General features: G+C 29.9%; 1 protein-coding gene across 1 annotated transcript; it reads left to right on the top strand.

Moving 5' to 3' along the window:
• The first annotated feature begins 7,814 nt into the window (after positions 1-7,814).
• Positions 7,815-20,058, top strand: LOC120169811 (sodium/hydrogen exchanger 8-like). The gene is made up of 23 exons (XM_039177916.1): positions 7,815-8,071; positions 9,010-9,060; positions 9,185-9,276; positions 9,694-9,771; positions 9,843-10,000; positions 10,163-10,264; positions 10,467-10,584; positions 11,604-11,656; positions 11,733-11,798; positions 12,064-12,108; positions 12,995-13,050; positions 13,791-13,975; positions 14,435-14,482; positions 14,573-14,680; positions 15,504-15,729; positions 16,247-16,549; positions 17,369-17,466; positions 17,637-17,768; positions 17,879-18,097; positions 18,206-18,412; positions 18,569-18,833; positions 19,266-19,585; positions 19,679-20,058. Exons 1-23 carry the CDS (start codon positions 7,867-7,869, stop codon positions 19,967-19,969), a joined length of 3,426 nt encoding a protein of 1,141 aa, XP_039033847.1. The 5' UTR covers positions 7,815-7,866; the 3' UTR covers positions 19,970-20,058.
• Positions 20,059-22,006: the final 1,948 nt, after the last annotated feature.

Below are 22,006 nucleotides of genomic sequence, written 5' to 3'. Positions count from 1 at the left end.
AGCATATAGTATCGACACTTGTTAAAGTTGTGTCGATACTTACGGTCTAGAATGAATGCAAAAAAAGGTGTACCCTTAAAGTGTCGATACATTTATTAAAAAAGTATCGATCCCTAAAACATCAAAACCCATAAGTATAATGTTCAATGAAACCGGTATAATTATACCAGTTTTATGAGAGAATAGATCTAAATCATGTATCGACACTTTTTTAGTTTGTGTCGATATTTTTGTCCAGAATGAAATATTAAAACCAACGAGGTGCAAGCATAAAGTGTCGATACTTACAGTCTAGAATGAATGCCAAAAAAGGTGTATCCTTAAAAAGTGTCGATACATTTATTAAAAAAATATCGATCCCTAAAACATCGAAACCCATAAGTATAATGTAATAGGTAAATGGTCAATGAAACCGGTATAATTATACCAATTTTATGAGAGAATAGGTCTAAATCATGTATCGACACTTTTTTAGTTTGTGTCGATATTTTTGTCCAGAATGAAATATTAATGCCCAACGAGGTGCAAGCATAAAGTGTCGATACTTTTATAAAAAGTTTCGACACTTTATGAAATATCGAAACCGATAATTATAATGTAATAGGTAAATTTGCAATGTTACCGGTATAAATATACCGATTTACTTATAAAATAGGTCAATATAAGCGCTACCTATTACATTATATAAGCGCTACCTAATATGTTATTGTACTTGATAATATTTCCCGTTAAATACCTATTTTATTATATAAGCGCTATCTATTACATTATATAAGCGTTACCTAATATGTTATTGTACTTGATAATATTTCCCGTTAAATACCTATTTTATTATATAAGCGCTATCTATTACATTATATAAGTGTTACCTAATATGTTGAGTGAGTTTTAAGATATTAATTTAGTAATTATAGGCGTGAGTATGGACATTAATTTAAGGTTATCTTTTGAGTGAGTTTTAAGATATTAATTTAGTAATTATAGGCGTGAGTATGGACATTAATTTAAGGTTATCTTTTGAGTGAGTTTTAAGATATTAATTTAGTAATTATAGGCGTCTAATGATTTATTTTTTACGTTACGGTATATATTATTATTAAAGTAAAAACAATAAACATATATATTACATATTTATTATTATCTTTGGTTAATATTGTTAAATTTAAATTCTAAATAATATTTTATAAAATATCAAAATAATCAAATAATTTTTTGTGTAAATGAAATTATTAAATTAATATTGTAGGTGGAAAACATGAAACACTATTAAAAAAATTGAAACATAAATTACATAACTTTAAAAAAAGTATCGATCCTTTTTTATAAAAAGTATGGACACTTTTAATATAATAGGTAAAAATATGATGTAATAGGTAGCGCTTATATAATGTAATAGGTAGCGTTTATATAATGTAATAGGTAGTGCTTATATTGTAAAGTATCTATCCTTTTTATAAGAGTGTCCATACTTTTTTCACTGTGGAAAATATTAATTTAAGGTTATCTTTTGAGTGAGTTTTAATATATTAATTTAGTAATTATAGGCGTCTAATGATTTATTTTTTACGTTACTGTATATATTATTATTAAATTAAAAAAAATAAACATATATATTACATATTTATTATTATCTTTGGTTAATATTGTTAAATTTAAATTCTAAATAATATTTTATAAAATATCAAAACAATCAAATAATTTTTTGTGTAAATGAAATTATTAAATTAATATTGTAGGTGGAAAACATGAAACACTGTTAAAAAAATTGAAACATAAATTACATAACTTTAAAAAAAGTATCGATCCTTTTTATAAAAAGTATGAACACTTTCAATATAATAGGTAAAAATATGATGTAATAGGTAGCGCTTATATAATGTAATAGGTAGCGTTTATATAATGTAATAGGTAGTGTTTATATTGTAAATTATCTATCCTTTTTATAAAAGTGTCTATACTTTTTTCACTGTGGAAAACATTAATTTAAGGTTATCTTTTGAGTGAGTTTTAAGATATTAATTTAGTAATTATAGGCGTCTAATGATTTATTTTTTACGTTACGATATATATTATTATTAAATTAAAAACAAAAAACATATATATTACATATTTATTATTATCTTTGGTTAATATTGTTAAATTTAAATTCTAAATATTATTTTATAAAATATCAAAACAATCAAATAATTACTTGTGCAAATGAAATTATTAAATTAATATTGTAGGTGAAAAACATGAAACACTATTAAAAATTTGAAACATAAATTACATAACTTTAAAAAAAGTATCGATCATTTTTATAAAAAAGTATGGACACTTTCAACATATTATAATGTAATAGGTAAAATTGTAATGTTATCGGTATAAATATACCGGTTTACTTATAAAATAGGTCAATATAAGCGCTGCCTATTACATTATATAAGCACTACATAATATGTTATTGTACTTTATAATATTTCCGGTTAAATAATATAACATAACCGGTCTAAATTTTAACCGGTCACTTGTTTAACCGGTCACACCGTATATTAACCGTTTTTTAGGCGCCGCACCGCAGAACTACCAAATAAAATAAATTTTAAAGTGTAAAAAGTTTTAAACTTTTATATTTTAAGCATAACTTTTTAAAAAATCATTAATTTTATTCAAAATAAAAAATATTATAAATTATAATAAAAATTTACAATTATAATCGAAAATTAAGCACATAATTAGAATAATTTTCTATAATCATTGAAATAAAATTAGTAACTCAAAATCACATAAGGATCATACAATGAAAGATTAAAATCTAACCAAGAAAACTCGAACAAATATAGATACAAACAGATCTGATCGCTTCGACAAACGAACCATAAAAGGAGATCAAACTACTGAAAGACCACCAACAAATCGTAAATCAGACTCAAACGACGTGAAAAACTTTCCACAAATGTATAACAGGTATCTAAATCCAATTTGAAGGTCCAAAGCAAAGAAGATTAACAATATAATAGATAAGTGTCATCTTAATTAGTCGTGGTGATATCTAATCATCCATTAGATAAAGATAAATGAAAATAACTGTCAAACGATAAAAAAATATCAAAATAAAAAAAATGAGAAAAAATATTCATTGAAATTTTTTTTTTAAAAAAATACCGATAATCAACAACTAATATTAAAATTAATTTCGTCACCGATAAAAATGAATGTCTTACAAACAAAAGAAAACTAACCATTCAAAGATATTTCGCATACTATTTTTTAAACATATTATTTTAATTAACATTAATTTCTAAATTTAATATCTTTTAGATTAGTTGATATTATATATTTCGTCGGCCTGTTTTCACATGATATTTCTATAAATTATTATTTTAACTTTTTTAGAATTTTAAAAATATATTTTAAAAATATATAAATATCAAGTGAAAAAATTATATCATAGTAATATCTTAAAATTTTATTAAAAATAACAAATGATTTAATCGTTTAATTTTTTTCATTAAATTTATTTTAAATTATTTTTTTTCAATTCAATGATTTGAATTAGGGCAGGAAAAAATCAAGAAATTAACTAATTTTTTTTAAAGTTGGAAGATTTTAAAAAATCAATATTATCAAATAAACTAATTTTATTTTCCATTATTCTAAAGTCAGACAAGATGGTAAGTTTATGACATTTGAAAAGGCCAAAAAATATAGACTTGGGTGGAGGGTTAGGGCCTAGGGGCCTTTTCACATTTCAACTCATATCTCTACCGTATAAAAAAATGGGTAAACTACACGTTTAGTATCTAAATTATTATTTTTATTCTAGTTTCATATATAAATTTTATTATTTTTAAAATCATACATAATGTTTAGTTTATGTTTTATTTTGGTATCCTATTATTAAAAAATTAAGGATATATATTTTAAAATTAAACAAAAAGAACAACACATTACCACGTTGGGTTTTTTCTTTAGCAAGTGTCCCTATTAGGTTTATAAAATTATAAAAATTATAAAATTATATATAAGATTTAAAACAACTATTAAAACAATATAAAATTTAAAATCATTAAAAATACAATAAAAAATTAAAATCATATACTAAATTATTATAAACACAATAAAACATATAATAATAAAAAAATAGAAACTACCCACGTGATTGTAAATTGTGTTCGTTATTCTTTTACTTATCATAAATTTTTTATGACTGTGCTAATTTTTGTTTGATATTTTTGTCCTACAAAGTTTTCAATTTTTTAGAAATAATTTTGTTATTTTCTAGGATACTATGATTTTTTGTTTTAACCTTAAAATGTTTAATATTTTTATTTTTAAATAATACTTTTAAATTTCATTAGTTTTCTTCTTTTCTAATTTCTTAACATTTTAAAATTTTGGAAAATTTTATTGAAAGTTTACTATTGAAATTTTACTAATTCTAATGATTTCTAAAATCATACATTGTTTTTATAATTATTTTGAAATTATATAAAGTTATTAATTTTTTCACTTTGAAATGTTATTATCATTGATCATTCTTATTTTATCACGTTGAAATGTAATTATAAAATATTAAAATATTAAAAAAATAATTGAAAATATTAAAAATTTTATATCAATTACTATCTTTTTGATAAATACATTTTTTTTATTAAGTAGAGATGTATGGAGCAATATAAAACATCTAAATCACTCTACCAATTAATGAATTTCTATCGTTGAAAATACATTGATATATGACAAAATCAACATATTAAACTTTTATATCAGTTAATGCCGATTTGTATACATTGATACTTGACAAAATTAAAATATTAAATGATCAATTTCATCCCCCAAACTATTTGAGTTTCATCCATAAACTATGACTCTCATTCCAAATTAGTCCTTAAAATTTTGAACATTCTAGTTTCATCCCTAAACTATGACCCTATTTCTAAATTAATCCATAGAATTTTGAATATTTCAAATTTTGGATATTTCAATTTTATCCCCAAATTTATCCAAATATGTAATTAGCTTCAACTATAGTTTAACTTAAAAATTTTTTAAACATATAAAAATATGACTTGGCCTAATAATTTTATTGACAATGGATGTGATTAGTATATATGTATAGTTTGGGATGAAATTGGAATGTTCACAAAGTCTGGGGACCAATTTAGAATGGTGGTTATAGTTTAGGGATGAAATTAAAATATTTAAGAGTTTGAGGATTAATTTAGAGTGATAGTTATACTTTAGGGATAAAATTAAAACATTTTATAAGTTTAGAGACTAATTTAAAATGAGGATCATGCTTCGAGGACATGTGACACAATTAACTTAAAAAGAAAATGCTGAAATAAAAGGAATAACCTTTTAAAAGGCAAACAATGAAATTGAAAGTTCAGCAAAATCTGAACCATCCAAATTTAGTTTTCATTATTCTTAATTCCCTGAATTCTGAAATAGAGTTTCCAAAAAATATGTAGGTTTTGATTCTATCTTATGGGCGAAGAAATCAAATGCAAGTAATATTATCATTTTAGGGTAAACTACACCCATGATCATTTGATTACATAGATTATAATTTAACTGTCGATCTTTTAATTTTGTTAATAAATTTATTTAACTATTTAAATGATGTCAATTTAGCCACCCATCGTAAATATTTGACATGTTAGTTTATAAAATCGATATAATTACACATTCAATCGTTATTATTTAATATATTCTATCAATTTGATTATAATTTTAATTTAATTCAATAGATATAATCATCTAATCAGTCACCGCAACACGTGTCACTAGAGGTGTTCATTCGATTAATTCGGTGGCCGAACCGACCGAACTACCATTTTCGAATTAACCGAACTTTTTTTTTCTTTAACCGTTAACCGAACCGAATTTTTTTTCGAAAATATTAACCGAACCGAATAAATTTCGGTTAATTTTCGAATTAACCGAAATTTTTTAGAATTTTAGAATTTAATATTTTTTAATTAAAAAAAACAATTTACAATTAATTTAAATAATATCTAATTATAAATAATATCTAATTAATTTGATTCAAACATTTTGCATTTAGTTTTGATATTATTTTAATTAATTAATATTGATTTGGGTTTTAAATGGATTTTAAATGTATTGGACCTCTTAATATAATTATATTTAAAGGTTAATTCGGTTAATTCGGTTAATTAACCGATTTCGAACCGAATTAACCGTTAACCGAATTCTAAAAAAATCCTTAACCGTTCCCCGACCGAATTAATTGGTGGCCGACCGAATTAACCGAACTAATTCAGTTCGATCAATTAATTCGGTTAAAACAGAATTTTGAACACCCCTACGTGTCACCGTATATCATGGATGGGATGAAAAATAAATTAAAGTAAAGTGGTGACAGAGGTAATCAAACCTGAGTCCTTAGGAGGTAAACATACCAAATTCCATGTTTGAGACATAAATTAGAATATTTTCTTCTTCTTTATATTTATAATTTAATGATTATATATAATTAAAAAATAAAAGTATATTAGAAATTCATTTGGCAAATTTAAAATGATGAACACAACTCAAATCATAAGATAGATTTGTAATTTAAATCTTAAAATTTTGTCATCAAAAGGTTTTTTTTTGAGAATTATTTCTCATTCACCTGCCGTCAATTCTAATCATGCTAATGTTATAACTTAAATTATATATTTTGGATTGCACAATCCAATAAAAAAATTAGTTAAAATATAAATGAGTGATATATTTTATTTTTTAATAAAACTAAAATTGTAAAAATAAATTTGAAAAAAATTATTAAATTTAATTTAAAAATATAAAAAATATTATACTCGGTTTTAATTTTATTATTGCATTAACTATTTGATTTGTTTTAGTGTTTTAAGTGCTCACATACTCTTTAATTGGCTTGGGTTCAAATCCTCCCTTGCCTTTTTTTCCCCTTGACATTAACTACAATATGAGACATATATAAATTGGTGTAATCTATATGTCAAATATAAGATTTAGCCCAATGGTTAAGGTGAGTCCAACCCCTAAGATCATCATCCGATTAGATGATTGGATTTATTGAATTAAATTAAAATTAGCGTCAAAGTGATGAAATATGTAAGTAATGAAGACTGAATATGTAATTATATCAATTTTATTAATTGTAATGCCAGATCTTTCGTGAAATTTTAATGATAAATGACTTGATTGACATCAATTAAATAGTTAAGTAATCTAATTAAAAAAATTGAATGATTGGTAGTCAAATTAAAATCTCTCCGTAGTTAAATGATCATAGGTGTAGTTTAACTATTATTTTATAATCATGAGTTTTTTTTATAGCCTTAATCAACTAATCTAGATTGAATATTATAACATTTATTAAGGGTCAATTATTCTAAACCTTATTGTCTTTATTCACCACACAATTATTCAAATCTTGAATGTTGCTTAATAAATTCAACATCTTATCTCACCGTATCAACATATAATTAGTAAATAAAATATTATTATTTTAATAACATATATTTTTAATATTTTACTAATAATCATATGAAATATTTCGCTTTATTAATACATTATATTTAATCTTAATATTAATTAATTTCTAATATTATTTTAAAATTACTTTCTAATATTATTTTAATATTATTTAATCTTGATAAACATTGAGGGCTAATTTTGACATTATACCATATAATAATTGGAAGTTCATTGATCAAAATAAGGAGAAAATCAAACAAATGTGACATATGCTGTAGTTTACCCTTTTTATTTTTCTTATTATTTCCCCTCATAGGTGATAAGCCAATCCTTAATGCTTTAGCAGCCAAAATCAACGTTAATAAATAATTATAAAGAGTAGTGAGCAGATGATCAGAGTTGTGTCGTAACATGGAGGAGGTGAAGGAGAATCTGTACGTTTTGCCGTCGAAAATGCTGGAAGAGATTAGCTCTTCTTCGTCGGAGCCAGTTGATGCGGTTATCTTCGTTGGGATTTCTTTGGTACTGGGAATTGCTTGCAGACATCTTCTTCGCGGTACCAGAGTCCCGTACACTGTTGCTTTGCTTATCATTGGCCTTGGTCTCGGCTCTCTCGGTTTGCCTCTTCCTCTCTTTACCGCTTCATCTTCTTCTTCTCCACTTCCTCCTCCTTATTATTATCATAAGGAAAAATTTAAATTATCAGCGTAGGAGAAGTAGAATTATCCACTGAACTTTGATGGGGTTTGACTTTCACTTTTATTGTTTCTATTTACCCATATATCAGAATTTTTTTATTTCATTGTTTTATACTAACTTCATTTGATTTTTAATCCATTTGCTTCTAAAATAGATTAACTTGACTCATCTAAGTTCAATAGTGTATGTCACCAGATCTAATCTGGATTTTAATTTTTTGTTTTTTCAGAAAAATAGTAGTACTAATTTATTGGGGTTTTCCTTTTATCTGCTTTTCTCTTTTAATATTATTTCAGTGCTTGATCTTCTTATCCAAATAAATATACTGATATAAGTTCATATTTGATGCTCCGGAGTTTCCTTTTTAACTCAATGAGTTCAAGAGTTTGCCCATTTCTATTTTCAGTTAGGTTATTATTATAGAATAAAAATAAAAACTTCACGAAAAATAAATTTTCCCCACAAGCGAAACTGATATCTTTTGTTTCATTAATTTTTTGAGAAATTGTATTTACAAATCACAAGTGTATTTAGAAAAGACCATAGCTAGTCCTTGGCTTTGCTTGTGAAAGTTAAAAAAAAAAAACTACACTGCGAGTATATAGAAAATGAATTCATTCTTAATGGTTTAGTTATTTCGAACGAAATCCATCAGCTGGAGTTTAAGAACTCTGTAAGATGAATTTGAACACTTATTTTGATCAATAAGTGAGTATCAAAATTTAGTCATGCTAGACTGTTGCAAGTTTGTTTCTTTTATTTCCTGTTCTTTAGAACATGGTCTTTTACCATTTCTTTTGCTTGTCTCTAGAAGTTATTTACTCATTGTTAATGCGGTTGATCCATGCTTTGCAGAATATGGTACAAGTCATAAATTAGGAAGGATTGGTGATGGTATTCGTATTTGTAAGTTTTTTTACTTTGTTTTATTCCCTTCTTCAGACAGTTTACGATAGCTTTTATCTCAGAAAGTACCTCTATTTCATCAAGAATAACCCATTAAACTACGGGTATTACTTCTGATTTGCAGGGAACAACATTGATCCTGACCTTCTATTAGCTGTTTTTCTACCTGCTTTACTTTTTGAGAGTGCATTTTCTATGGAAGTGCACCAGATAAAGGTATGTTTTTGCTTCCTTTGCTTATAAGTGCATAAGAATATCACTTTCACAGTTTTACTTAAAAAGATGCTTCTAAATACCAGAGGTTTGAGTTATTTCATTCAAAACCCTTCAATCTCATTAAAGTGTTAGTATATATTCTTTCTTTCTTTTGTTTTCTTCCCCTTGTCTGCGTACTTGATCTATTTTAGATTATTGGTAACTACTTGTAGTTTTTGGCTTGTAGCTACTTTCAATGGTTTTTCTTCGTAGTTGGACTCAACATCTTTGTTTGATTTCTCATTTCCCAATCAAAGGAAAGATTACCAAAGATTTTCCTTTTCACCTCAACTGGCGTATGTTTGAAACATCATTCTATCCATTAAGTTATGACTTTGAACCTTATCATTTGAAAAACTGTGGCTAATGTGTCAACAGAGGTGTATGGCACAAATGCTTCTGCTTGCTGGTCCTGGAGTTCTTATTTCGACCTTCTGTCTTGGATCTGCTTTGAAGGTATCCCACCTTTCGTGCTTAGAAATTTGATATTATAATTGTGTAATTACAATATTATATTCTCCTTGCAGCTTACTTTTCCATATGAGTGGAACTGGAAAACATCACTGTTGCTTGGGGGACTTCTTAGTGCCACTGATCCTGTTGCTGTTGTGGCATTGTTGAAGGACCTTGGTGCTAGCAAAAAGCTGAGCACCATAATTGAAGGAGAATCCTTGATGAATGATGGGTATTAAATTTATGGATTTATCCTTTGCTCTTTTAATTATGCTGTATAAAACACTCCATATATTTCTCGATATCTCGGATTATCTGAAGTCAACATGTTATGTCATTTCATGATTTCTTTTACACATTTTATGATAAAGATGCTGTTAATTTATGTGTTCAGGACAGCAATTGTGGTATATCAGTTATTCTATAGAATGGTACTTGGACAGAGCTTTAGTTGGGATGCCATTATTGAATTTCTGGCCAAAGTCTCACTTGGAGCGTAAGTATCCTTCATTTTCAACAACTGTGACAGGGGTAAAGATGTGTAACATATAAATAATAAAAGGGAACTTTATTACAGACAAGTCCTCTTTGAGGAAGTAGACCTTGCATGCCTTCAAGCTTGAAACTAATCAACCACTCATTCTGTAACAGTCGTTTTTAGAAATTATATCTGATTATAAGGCTCTTCTCGGTTTCAGTGTGGGCATCGGGATTGCTTTTGGGATAGCATCAGTTTTGTGGCTTGGATTCATTTTTAACGATACAGTGATTGAGATTACATTGACCCTTGCTGTGAGCTACATTGTTTACTTCACTGTATGTTTCTCTCCTATATTCTGAATGCCTATTTGAAAGGTCCTTTTCATCACATAGACATCACTGCAATCTATTATGAAACTATATTTGATAACTAAAGGTTTCTTAAATAAGAGCTTCAAATGAAAGTCCCGATTGAAGAGCTAAATCTTGAGTCTCAATATTTGTTTGGCTTCTTGTTCCCATTTTACGCTATTACCTCTATGTTCTGAAGTTTTTGGTTTCCTTGACCTGTTCGCTTTCTTCTCCCAATCATATATCGTTAATATGATCCATAAACAGCTGACATAATTGAGATATCATATCAGGTCGAAAAAGCATGAGAAACAGTCAAACAGTCTAATCTTCAGTTGTGTCCAATCCATGTCTCTCCTACATAGAGTATGTCTCAAGTCAACCCATCCTCCTCCTCGAACTTTGAACTATATTCAATAAACTGTTATGTTCTTTTATTAGGTAAAGAACTGAGTTTAAATAGAAAAAAAAACTCATAACATAACTGGGAAAATAGTTCCCTTATTCTAGTAAACTACTAAGAGATAAAAAGTCTTCCTAAAATATCTCAATTGATTATTCTAAGATTATCTATATAAATAAATTAAAAATTATCCCAAAATTTATGGGAGTTCTGCAAATATTTCGACAAACTTAACAGTGAAAAATAAAATAAGAAAAAAAGTTTCGGCTCCAAACTATTTTCTTTTCCATTTCTGTTCCTGCGTTATATAGGAAGAAGGCTTTCATGTTTTCTCAGCTGTAGCATGCTAAAGTTTTAGCTATTAACAAACTAAATCTAGCATCACGATTTTGTATATTTGAGTTTATGAACCACCTATTTGTCACCAAATTCAGTGTTCTTGACAAAAAATCCAATAATTTTATTTTCTAATTTTTTAATAAGATGAATCTTCCTTATACATAATTAATCGAATTCAAATGTAACACAATATGGCTAATAGTAGTACTATATTAGCTTGGAAGAGCTTTGTGGATAAGAACTTTTGCATTATATGTTACAGGGTCAAGAAGGTATTGAAGTTTCTGGTGTTTTGGCAGTGATGACATTAGGAATGTAAGTAGAACAGCTCTACATGATTCCTTATCCAATCCCAAAAAACAAATTTGTTGAGGTTATCATCCATGGACAGGTTTTATGCGGCTGTTGCGAAGACAGCCTTTAAGGGTGATAGTCAGCAGAGCTTGCATCACTTTTGGTATGCCTTGTGCCTTTCTAGTTTTGTGTAATATCCTGTCTTATTACTGATATTTTAAAGATGAAAGTGGAGAATGCATTCTTTTCTTAGATGTCTGAATTATTTCGTTGATGAAAAGGAGGAAGAAAAGCCGTTCATATTATACTATGTGCGTTGCTTATTGTGATGTCTTAGTGGATGTTGATTCATGTGTGATTTATTTACATATATGTAACATGTTAACTAAAATGAACTTTATTCTCATCTTTTATTTTTCCTTCTTCAGGGAAATGGTTGCTTATATTGCTAATACATTAATTTTCATCCTGAGGTAAGGCCTTATTTTAGCCTCTATGGTCCTTTACCTTGTAATGTGACGCATTGCTTGTTTTTCTGAGATTTGAAATGATTCAATCAAATACTAAGCCCTAAAGATGAGACCAGGCACTAATTATCAGAAACAAAATTGAGGCATCATGTCTTAAGGTCTTAGTTAATTGAAATACCTTCATACCGCATGAAGATGTTTCGAAAAATCATAAGCCATCACTTTTTCTCATTGATAACACGAATAAGACTGACTAGTTCCTTGGTTGCAATGATTTTGAAGATGTAGTGAAGGCATGTCAAACATTCTTAACATTCTTTGCTGTTAACCTACTAGAAATTCTAGAATCAATAGAGAATTGGGCTGTCTTAACAGGATATATAATTGAAGTTGCCAAGATTTGATCCTTAGTCACTAGAAGTAAGGTTTTGATTGTGAATTCTTGAGATTTTTATCTTAAAAAAGGAAGTCTTTGCTCATTTTGTTTTATTCCATTAAAGTAAAAAAATAAACAAAAATATTTTTGGTGATGTAAAAGACGGTTGGATGTGCCCATTTGGATCTTATAAATTTTACTAGAAGGAGATTCAATGGAGTTCTTAATAAATTATTGTACCATAATCGCATAGAATTCGACATCTGATTCTCATTTGCATGTATTTTTGTGTTTCTTTCGAATCCACATCATTTATTGAAAATCTGATCATCGTGACCGCAATCAAGGTAACTAATAGATTTTGTATATTAAAATCAGACTAGGTAAAAGACTTTTATGCTCATATATTCTTTAGGAAGGGTGAAACTATTTCTTGATTATTTTTTTTAACTCAATGAAGAATGATAAAAATATCTTATAGTGACTAAGATTTTCTTTCTCTTGCTTTTGCAGTGGGGTTGTAATAGCCGAAGGCATTCTTGGTGATGATAAGATATTTCATAACAGTGGTATTGGTCACTTTTGGTTGGTCAATTTAGGAGAAAATAACTTGCCTTCTTTTTTTTCTGATAATGAAGGGACAAGAGAGACTTTTTAGAACAAATGAGTTTCTAAAATTGGATGCTAGAGTTAATTTCTTTATATGTTTTAGAGAAATAAAATATGCCACAAAATTTATTAAAAACAAAAAAGAGCCCCTTCAAGGATATATATATAACGAGCTAAGAAATTCTCTATCTGGGCAAAATAAGTTTCTATAAAATTGATAGACTTAATTTTAGTACCTCTTTTAGCAATAAGCATACCAGAAAAAGTTATTAAAAAGGGATCCTAACTAATTGAAAAGCAACACGGTATCTACTTAGAGATCCTACTGATTAGCTTATGTGACTTGTTTGTTTAAAGATAGTATGATTAACTCATATACTACACTATAAATGGAAGCACATTAAGCTCTAACAATTTGGCACTTTAGGTTCAGAATATTAGCACCTGCCAATTGTTTTCTATAGTTGATCATATTTTAACTATTGGAGTAAAGAAAGTTTAATACTTACAACCCTGTGCTCTTTATCATCTTCTATTGAAAATCTTGTCCATTCTTTTTTATTTTTCTTATTTTTATACTAAAGTAAACAGGGTTCCATAGCTCTTATTGTTGCTCTTTATGTCTACCCAATTAAACAATTATTGTGGTTGAGGAAACATCATGAATCTGTGTTGTGTTTTTTTTTTTTTTTTGCTTCAGAACATTCATGGGGCTATCTGATTCTTCTGTACATCTTTGTTCAAGTATCACGTTGCATTGTTGTTGGAGCATTATATCCATTTTTACGATATTTTGGATATGGTTTGGATTTGAAGGAAGCCGCCATCCTAATATGGTCAGGGCTCCGAGGGGCTGTTGCATTATCACTTTCTCTTTCTGTTAAGGCAAGTTCGCATGGATTAGCTCCTACATGTTTACATATTTATATTTTGAATTATTAAGCCAACTTCTTGATGGCTGGTTATAAATGCTTAGATTTGTTATTGAACGTAAAATTGTGTCTTTTTTTTTGATAAGAAGGGATTTTAATTTGCACATTTCATGAGAATATTATGTTGCAATTTTGTAAAGGCCAACATGCCAGCTAGTATTCAAACATTTTATGTTTTTTTTTTTTGATTGGACATTTTATGTTTTCTTTAAGATGTTCATATAGCGTAGCTTTCATTTCAAATAAATTAATTGGCCGGGAGTGAGCTTTATAATATATCCTTCTCATTGTATAAAGCAAATAAAATGCAGCAGCATCTGCATGCATTGCTGTGATTGCTATATCATATTATGGCATTTTTATGTGTAAAATGATTTAGATTTATTTTGGTTGAATTCTTGATTGTGTTTAGCGATCCAGTGACAGCTCACCATATATCAGTTCTGAAACAGGAAGCCTGGTAAGTTTTTGCAACATGCTTCCTGATCATATTGTAATGCTTCCTCAGTATATGACTAGAAATTACATTGATATTATTAATTTACTGCAGTTTATTTTCTTCACCGGTGGTATTGTATTCTTGACACTTATTGTGAACGGATCAACTACACAGTTCATTTTACATTTTCTGGATATGGATAAACTATCAGCAGCCAAGGTAATTGCTCAATTTCTTACCCGAAAGGGATCCAACCCGAATATTTACTAAGCATCTAATTTTTAATCAATTGGCTGCGGAAAGAACCGCCTGAGTTGAATAATTTGCCACATCAAACTCAATATGTAACTGAAGCTGGGTAATACAACTTGAATACATTATGCTGGAAATTTTCAGTTATAGCTCTAATGGTTTAGAACGAGGTTACCGGTGATATACTATTTTGCTTGTCAAGCATTCTTACCCATTAGAATATATTATGCTTGAATATTAAAAGTAACCCTATCGACTCCGATAAAAGTTTTTTGATTCCGGTGATCCAAGTGCAAACCACCTAAAAGCTCAGTGACCATTAGTGTAATTTACCCTAAGATTATTAAAATGTTCTACCGTTAAAGAGAAAAACTGAACAGAATGCGCTTTCCCTAAATGGTACATCTGGCTATGTTTCTGACAATATCTATTTGTTTAATATTTATTTGTTCTATCATATTAATTTTATGTTAGACAGAATAAGAAAAAAAATGCATACGGTGGGTGCATCTTTTTGGACCATCATATTACAGATATGGATTGTGTAAAAAACCTTCCCTATATTTTCCTTCCAAGGTATTTTGTCTGAGTTTTGGTAGTCTATGTTTGAGAATTTATATACTATTTTATCCTTAATTTATTAGTTGCATTACCTATTTTCGGGTTGAGTTTCTATTTTTCTCTCTTTTGGGATATGTTCCAGAAGGAATTGTTTCATGTGTGTTGTCTTTTCTATCACTTTTGTTGCAAGATCTCATTTTCTGTTTTGCGTTTATATTTGCTTCTACAGAAGCGTATACTGGACTACACAAAGTACGAAATGTTGAACAAAGCATTTGAGGCTTTTGAAGACCTCGGAGATGATGAGGAACTTGGACCTGCTGATTGGCCTACAGTAAAGAGATACATTGCAAGCTTAAACGATTTGGAGGGGGACCGTGTGCATCCTCATACTGAAGCCGATAATAACCTGGACCCCTCAAACTTGAAAGATATAAGAGTACGGCTCTTAAATGGTAAAAACCTTATTTTCTTTTAGTCTTATTGCTCAATTTTCTAGTATTCATGCACTGATCAGGGCAGCCGTGCTTCCTGTCTTCTTGTCATTGATGCATTAGTTCTCTAGAAGCTGTATTAATCTGTCAAGAGCATGAACTTCAATCCTGCCAGTTTGTTCCTTTCTTTCTTTCTGTCTTTTTCTTTTCACTTTTAATGACACTGGCTTTTATACGTTCTCTGTGGAGATACTGTGGATAAATGAGCGGTTCTTATATAGCATGTAGCCAGGTACAAAGACTTTTTTGCTTTCAATTACTGATGTATTATTTTGTGTTTCCATGACCACTAGTTATATTGCAATTAGTTATTTCCCTCAAATGGCAAACCCTGCTAGTATGTTCTGTTATATTAAAATTCAATTCAAGTCATAATACTGTTGCTTAATGGTTTGTGTCTTTGCGCTATAACATTCTATATTTTCTCTTTGGAAGTAAGTCCTTTGACTAATCTGAGGACTGAAAATTCTTGAAACAGGTGTTCAGTCAGCATACTGGGGAATGCTTGATGAAGGGAGAATTTCACAAAGTACAGCAAATCTTTTGATGCAATCTGTAGATGAAGCTATTGATGTGGCATTTCATGAACCTTTATGTGATTGGAAGGGATTAAAATCTAATGTTCATTTCCCAAATTATTACAAGTTTCTTCAGACAAGTATGTTCCCGCAAAAATTGGTTACGTATTTCACTGTGGAAAGGCTGGAAAATGCATGCTGTATTTGTGCTGCATTTCTTCGAGCTCATAGAATTGCACATCGGCAACTTCATGAGTTTATAGGTAATGATCTTCCTGTTGACTTTCCTTTTAATGTTCTTGCAATTTCTCTCCCTCTATTTGGTTTATTTGAATTTTTCACTTGAATTACAGGTTTCCAACTTCCAATCCTTTTCTTTCTCTCTCTCTCTCTCTCTCTCTCTCTCTCTCTCTCTCTCTTTGTGTGTATATATATTAGCTAACAAACTATGTCAATTTTTAGTTACAGAACAGTTATATACACGCCACTATCATGCAAACAACCTAATTCTCTTGGCTTCCATCTGTAGTTTAAGATGTTTATGGACATCTTTGAGAACGAAAGTAAAAGGGGAAAGGAAAAGCAAATCATATTTGTGAATGATTGGTTTTCAAGGAAAACAACTCTGCATCTTGCCTTTACCACCATCGGATAATGACCAGGAAATCAATGGATTTAGTGATGAGGAACCCAAATATTATCAGTGAACTTATACAAGAATATAGGTTATATCAGCTTATAGGATAGGTTTGCCTCATTAGAATTGGAATACAATTGATGTTTCCTGAAAAAGGTGTACCTGGAAATTGGGCATAGTTCTTTGACTTCCAGTTTCTCTTTTAAAGCATTTTTTTGCTTGCTTATGCTTTGTAGAACTGAAATCTGATACTTTTCATTACCATGAGAAAGATGAGTGGAAGGTTTAAAGGAAGTAGCAGTTCATAAAGGAAAATTCTATATCTATGCAAGATTTTTTTCTTCTTTAAATCAGTTTTCTTGCAATATTTACAATATGATCACTAGAGTAATCCAATCTTTTGAAACAACCTGCTTATTTCTTATAAATTCACTTCTCTGTTTAGGTGATAGTGTTGTTGCTTCTACTGTAATTACTGAAAGCGAGGCTGAAGGAGAAGAGGCAAGGAAGTTTCTGGAAGATGTCCGTATAACTTTTCCTCAGGTTTGTCAACCATACCCAATTGTTGTATTTATCCAGTACCCTTTCTCATCTCTATCCACCGTACTTTTCTTTTAAGAATAATATTAGGAAGAGCATTTTTAGATTACTGAGATGACCATATTACTGTACACTACTTTAGGTTAACTAAGCTGTTTGAAAAACATGTTCAGGTTTTGCGTGTTGTTAAAACAAGACAAGTGACCTACTCGGTATTGAATCATCTGATTGATTATTTACAAAACCTCGAGAAGGTTGGGTTGCTGGAAGAAAAAGAAATGCTCCATCTTCATGATGCTGTCCAGGTAGAGTTTTTCATGATATTCAAAAACTTGCATGTTAAGGTAGTTTGTTCTATTGATATTGTGATTACACTAACGATACAATATTATGTTTTCCCTTTTGTTTTCTTCAGACTGACTTGAAGAGGCTTTTAAGGAATCCTCCCTTGGTAAAGATTCCGAAAATAAAGGATCTTATAAGTGCCCATCCTTTACTAGGTGCCCTTCCTTCTACTGTCCGTGAAAAACTACAAGGTTCTACAAAAGAAAAAATGAAAACACGTGGCATGACACTTTACAAAGAGGGCTCTAAACCAAATGGTGTTTGGCTTATTTCAAATGGTATTGTCAAGGTACCTAAATATTTCTGCATGCAAGACCCGCAGCTTGCAAATTCTTCTCAAATGTAACCTCAGTTTTTCTTCTAAACATATCTTGAGTTGGAAATTGTTATTTGGCAGTGGACGAGTAAGAGCATAAGAAACAAGGACTCTGTGCGTCCAACTTTTACTCATGGGAGTACGCTGGGCTTGTATGAAGTATTGGTTGGAAAACCATACATCTGCGACATGATCACAGATTCCGTCGTTCTCTGTTTTTTTATTGAAAGTGACGAAATACTTTCAGTCCTAAGGTCGGATCCTGCAGTTGAAGATTTTCTCTGGCAGGTACAATTGTGTCTTATAATTTGGCTATTGGAATTTTTTATCTTACAAATGTGAAAGGCGGCACTCTTCGGTTTCATTTGTAACTTCAGCTGTCTTGTTTGTTTTTCATACTTGGTTTAACGAAATTCTGTGTTTTCCGAATTTTTGTCATCCCAGGAAAGTGCTATTGTCCTTTCCAAACTCTTGGTTCCTCAAATATTTGAGAAAATGGCACTGCAAGATTTAAGAGCACTTGTGGCAGAAAGGTCATCAATCAAGACATACATTACAGGGGAAACAATAGAAGTGTCTAACCAATCTGTTGGCTTCTTGTTGGAAGGGTTCATTAAACCTTTACTTGTTCAAGAAGAACTCATCACATCACCAGCTGTTCTTTTACCTTCACAAGGGAATCAAAGTTTCAAGAATGCAGATAAATCAGGTGACATCATCATCTTTCCAAGTAACTATGTATTCTTAAGGGTCCATTTGTTTCACGAAAAATAACTTCATTTTCCAAAAACAACAGTCGGACCCTTGAATTCCTTATCTTTCTCCTTTGGTGTTGCTTTCTGTCCTTGCTTCCTTCCCTCCTAGACCAAATACTAACCATGATTATTATTAGTATTTGGTACTGTCTGCAAAGACATAAGAGCATTATTAGCTTTATAATAGGTGGAGAGGCCAAACTTTAATATAAGAAGACAGAAAACCGAATTAGTAGATCGTATTTCAATTACTATGCGACCATAAACCCGTCCATGGGACTAGTTGGGCTAAATGGAACTTGAATACAATTCCAGAAATCAAGCATTTTATGCTCCTTTATTGAACTAAGAAAACCAAGTTGACTTGTGATATTTAATAAACCCAGGGGGTACATTAGCCAGCTTTTCTCATCAGCGACCAGGGAATCAACTTGAGACTAGAGGAAGCATTATATATCAAGTTGAGACAAGAGCAAGGGTGATTATTTTTTATAATGCAGCACTTGAAGCCAATAGAGTATTGCGGAAAAATTCATCCTCATTTAGCCATTCACATAAAACATTAAGTAGAGAACATGGAGGTCTTATGAGTTGGCCTGAACATTTCTTCAGCGAAAGACAACATACACAAAATCGTGAAGGAAGTGATCGACAAGTAAACAGATTATCTGCAAGAGCCATGCAGTTAAGCATCTTTGGCAGCATGGTACGTCAAGCGGAAGCATTGATTACTTCTACATCAAAATACACTTTTTTTCCTTTTGGATCTGACTGCATTCTTTTATGTTACGATGAAAAGGTTGATTTGCCACGGCGAAGCAGGAGTTTGTCAAGGATGAATCTATCTCATCCAGAATACAACCCGTCATATGATCGCCACCCACTGGTCTCTGTCAGATCAGAAGGATCTGTTACACTGAGGAAGAATCTCAAGGAAGGGAGACAGTTCACAAGACGGGTACCCCCAGCGCAAGTGAAGGACACAGACTCGAAAGAGGGTCACGTAAATGATGATTCAAGTGATGATGAGGATGAAATCCTGGTAAGAATCGATTCGCCTAGCGTACTATCATTCAACCAGGCTTCTTAAAGGTTTGTGTATGTCCTCTCTGTTCATGGTTGTGAGTTCTACTGTTTTTATCATTATAGGATTGTTGTTATGTATTATCCTTTTGTTTGTAACATAATTATCTGTATTTTGGTTATGAATCAACTCTTTGTTCTTTGATTGAACTTTATTGGTCAACAAGTCCTTTTCGTTTAGAAAAGAGGGTGCTGGTTTTCTGAATCAGTCCTGAAACAATGGATTTTACATCAGTTGTGGAATTAAGTTTATATATTATCTTTTATTTGAAAATCTTGGTTGATCCTCTAATTCTTGTTTAATTTTTCTGTGACTTGTTTATTCTATATAAGACTTTTTCTATGGGTTTAATTGCAGACAAGGAGAGGATTACATGGGATTAAAGGTTGAAGATGAAGTAAAATAAGAAAGTAAATCTTTTTGAAAGATTTTGAGTTCTGTGTGAAATAAAACTTGATGTGTAAATAGGGATGATCAAAATATCTCAACTCCACGGGTCCTCATCCGATTCTTTAGGGATGGTTTTTTTTTTTTTAATTTTGAGGTTTGGGGCGGGCGGGTTATATACTAGGTAGGTTCGGGCGGGACGGAATCGAGTTTAAGGTGAAAAATCATCAATCTGACTCGATTCGGTATAAAATATATAAGATTTTAAATATTTTTATTTTTATAATGTTAAAATATTTTATTTAATATTATAAAGTATATTATTTTAATAATTTGAAATATAATAAAACATTATAAAATATATTATTTTAATTATTTAAAATATTGATATATTCAGACCAGAACAGGAAAAAGTTTAATTCATCCCGTCTCGTGTCCATCCCTACGTGTAAAAGTATTATTGGAGGAGCACGAAGTGAGGCACACAAAGATACAGACAAAGAGACGTAGGTTTTCAGTTCTCAATTATCGAGATCGTCAATCAAATGACATGATCGAATAAAAAAAATAACACACGTTTTGTATTGTAAAATATAAAAAATGTAAAACTATCCAAATAAAAAGAAAATTAATTTTTATATATTTAGAACCAAATATTGATTTAACCCTGGAAGAAAAACGACACAATGAAAGGTTGCCCAGCATTACAAAGTTGAAATAAGCATTTAAGAAAACCGGTTAGACACTAGACCTTAAGTCTTAAAATTTATTTTACTCTTTCATTTATGAACAACGTAACAAAGCATAGAGGTGGGTAAACTCGACTCAAATTCAAAATTTGATTTTTTTATTTGACTTGATTCGAAAAAACTAGACTTAAATTGACTTCGAGTTAAAATTTTATAAACTCAACTAAGAAAAATCAAATTCTAGTCGAGTTATAAAATAAAACTCGAATAACTCGAATAGTAACTCAACTTTTAGTAATTAGTGAATCGATTTTCAAGTTTGAGCCGAGTTTTTCGACTCTTTATGATATATGTATATCACGTATGAAAAAACATAAAGATATATATGTATTGTATATGGTTATAGAAAACCGTTTAAATTATAATCAAACAGTGTCATAATAATAAATATTTACAATTAAATTTAGACAGAAACTCGAGCAACTCACCTCAACTTAAAAAAATTTCAAATCAAATTTGAGTTATAAAATATGATTCGCCAAGTCGAATAGCTCGATTTTTTTTACTCGACTTGATCGAAGGCACCCTCAAATTAAAGCGTGTGAGATTGAATTGGAGAAATGGATGAACATAGTAGTAGTAGTAGTAGCCTTTTTAACCCCAAGAATACATTCCCATGGCTGACTTGGAAATTCATAATTTGAAGTTTCAGCATCAAAGAAAGAGTCTTGGTCTGCTCTCACAAATTTATAAGCAAATGTTTATATACATACTCTCCACCTACTTTCCACACGCTGATTTACTCGGTTTAGCCGCGCCCTTTTTATATCCCCAACTGGTCGGTGTCTGTCTGCCCACAACAACCCCATACTTTTCTTCTAACATCGGATGCCACTTCTCGCTATGTCTGTTCCCACTTCACCAGCGCCGACCAGTAGGGTTCTAAGTGATGCCAAAACGCCACCTC

The sequence above is a fragment of the Hibiscus syriacus genome, unplaced genomic scaffold (assembly GCF_006381635.1).
Source record: "Hibiscus syriacus cultivar Baekdansim isolate YM2019G1 unplaced genomic scaffold, ASM638163v2 tig00003041_pilon, whole genome shotgun sequence".
NCBI lineage: Eukaryota > Viridiplantae > Streptophyta > Magnoliopsida > Malvales > Malvaceae > Hibiscus > Hibiscus syriacus.
Note: the sequence above shows the minus strand (reverse complement) of the source record. Positions and strands in the feature narration are given on the sequence as shown.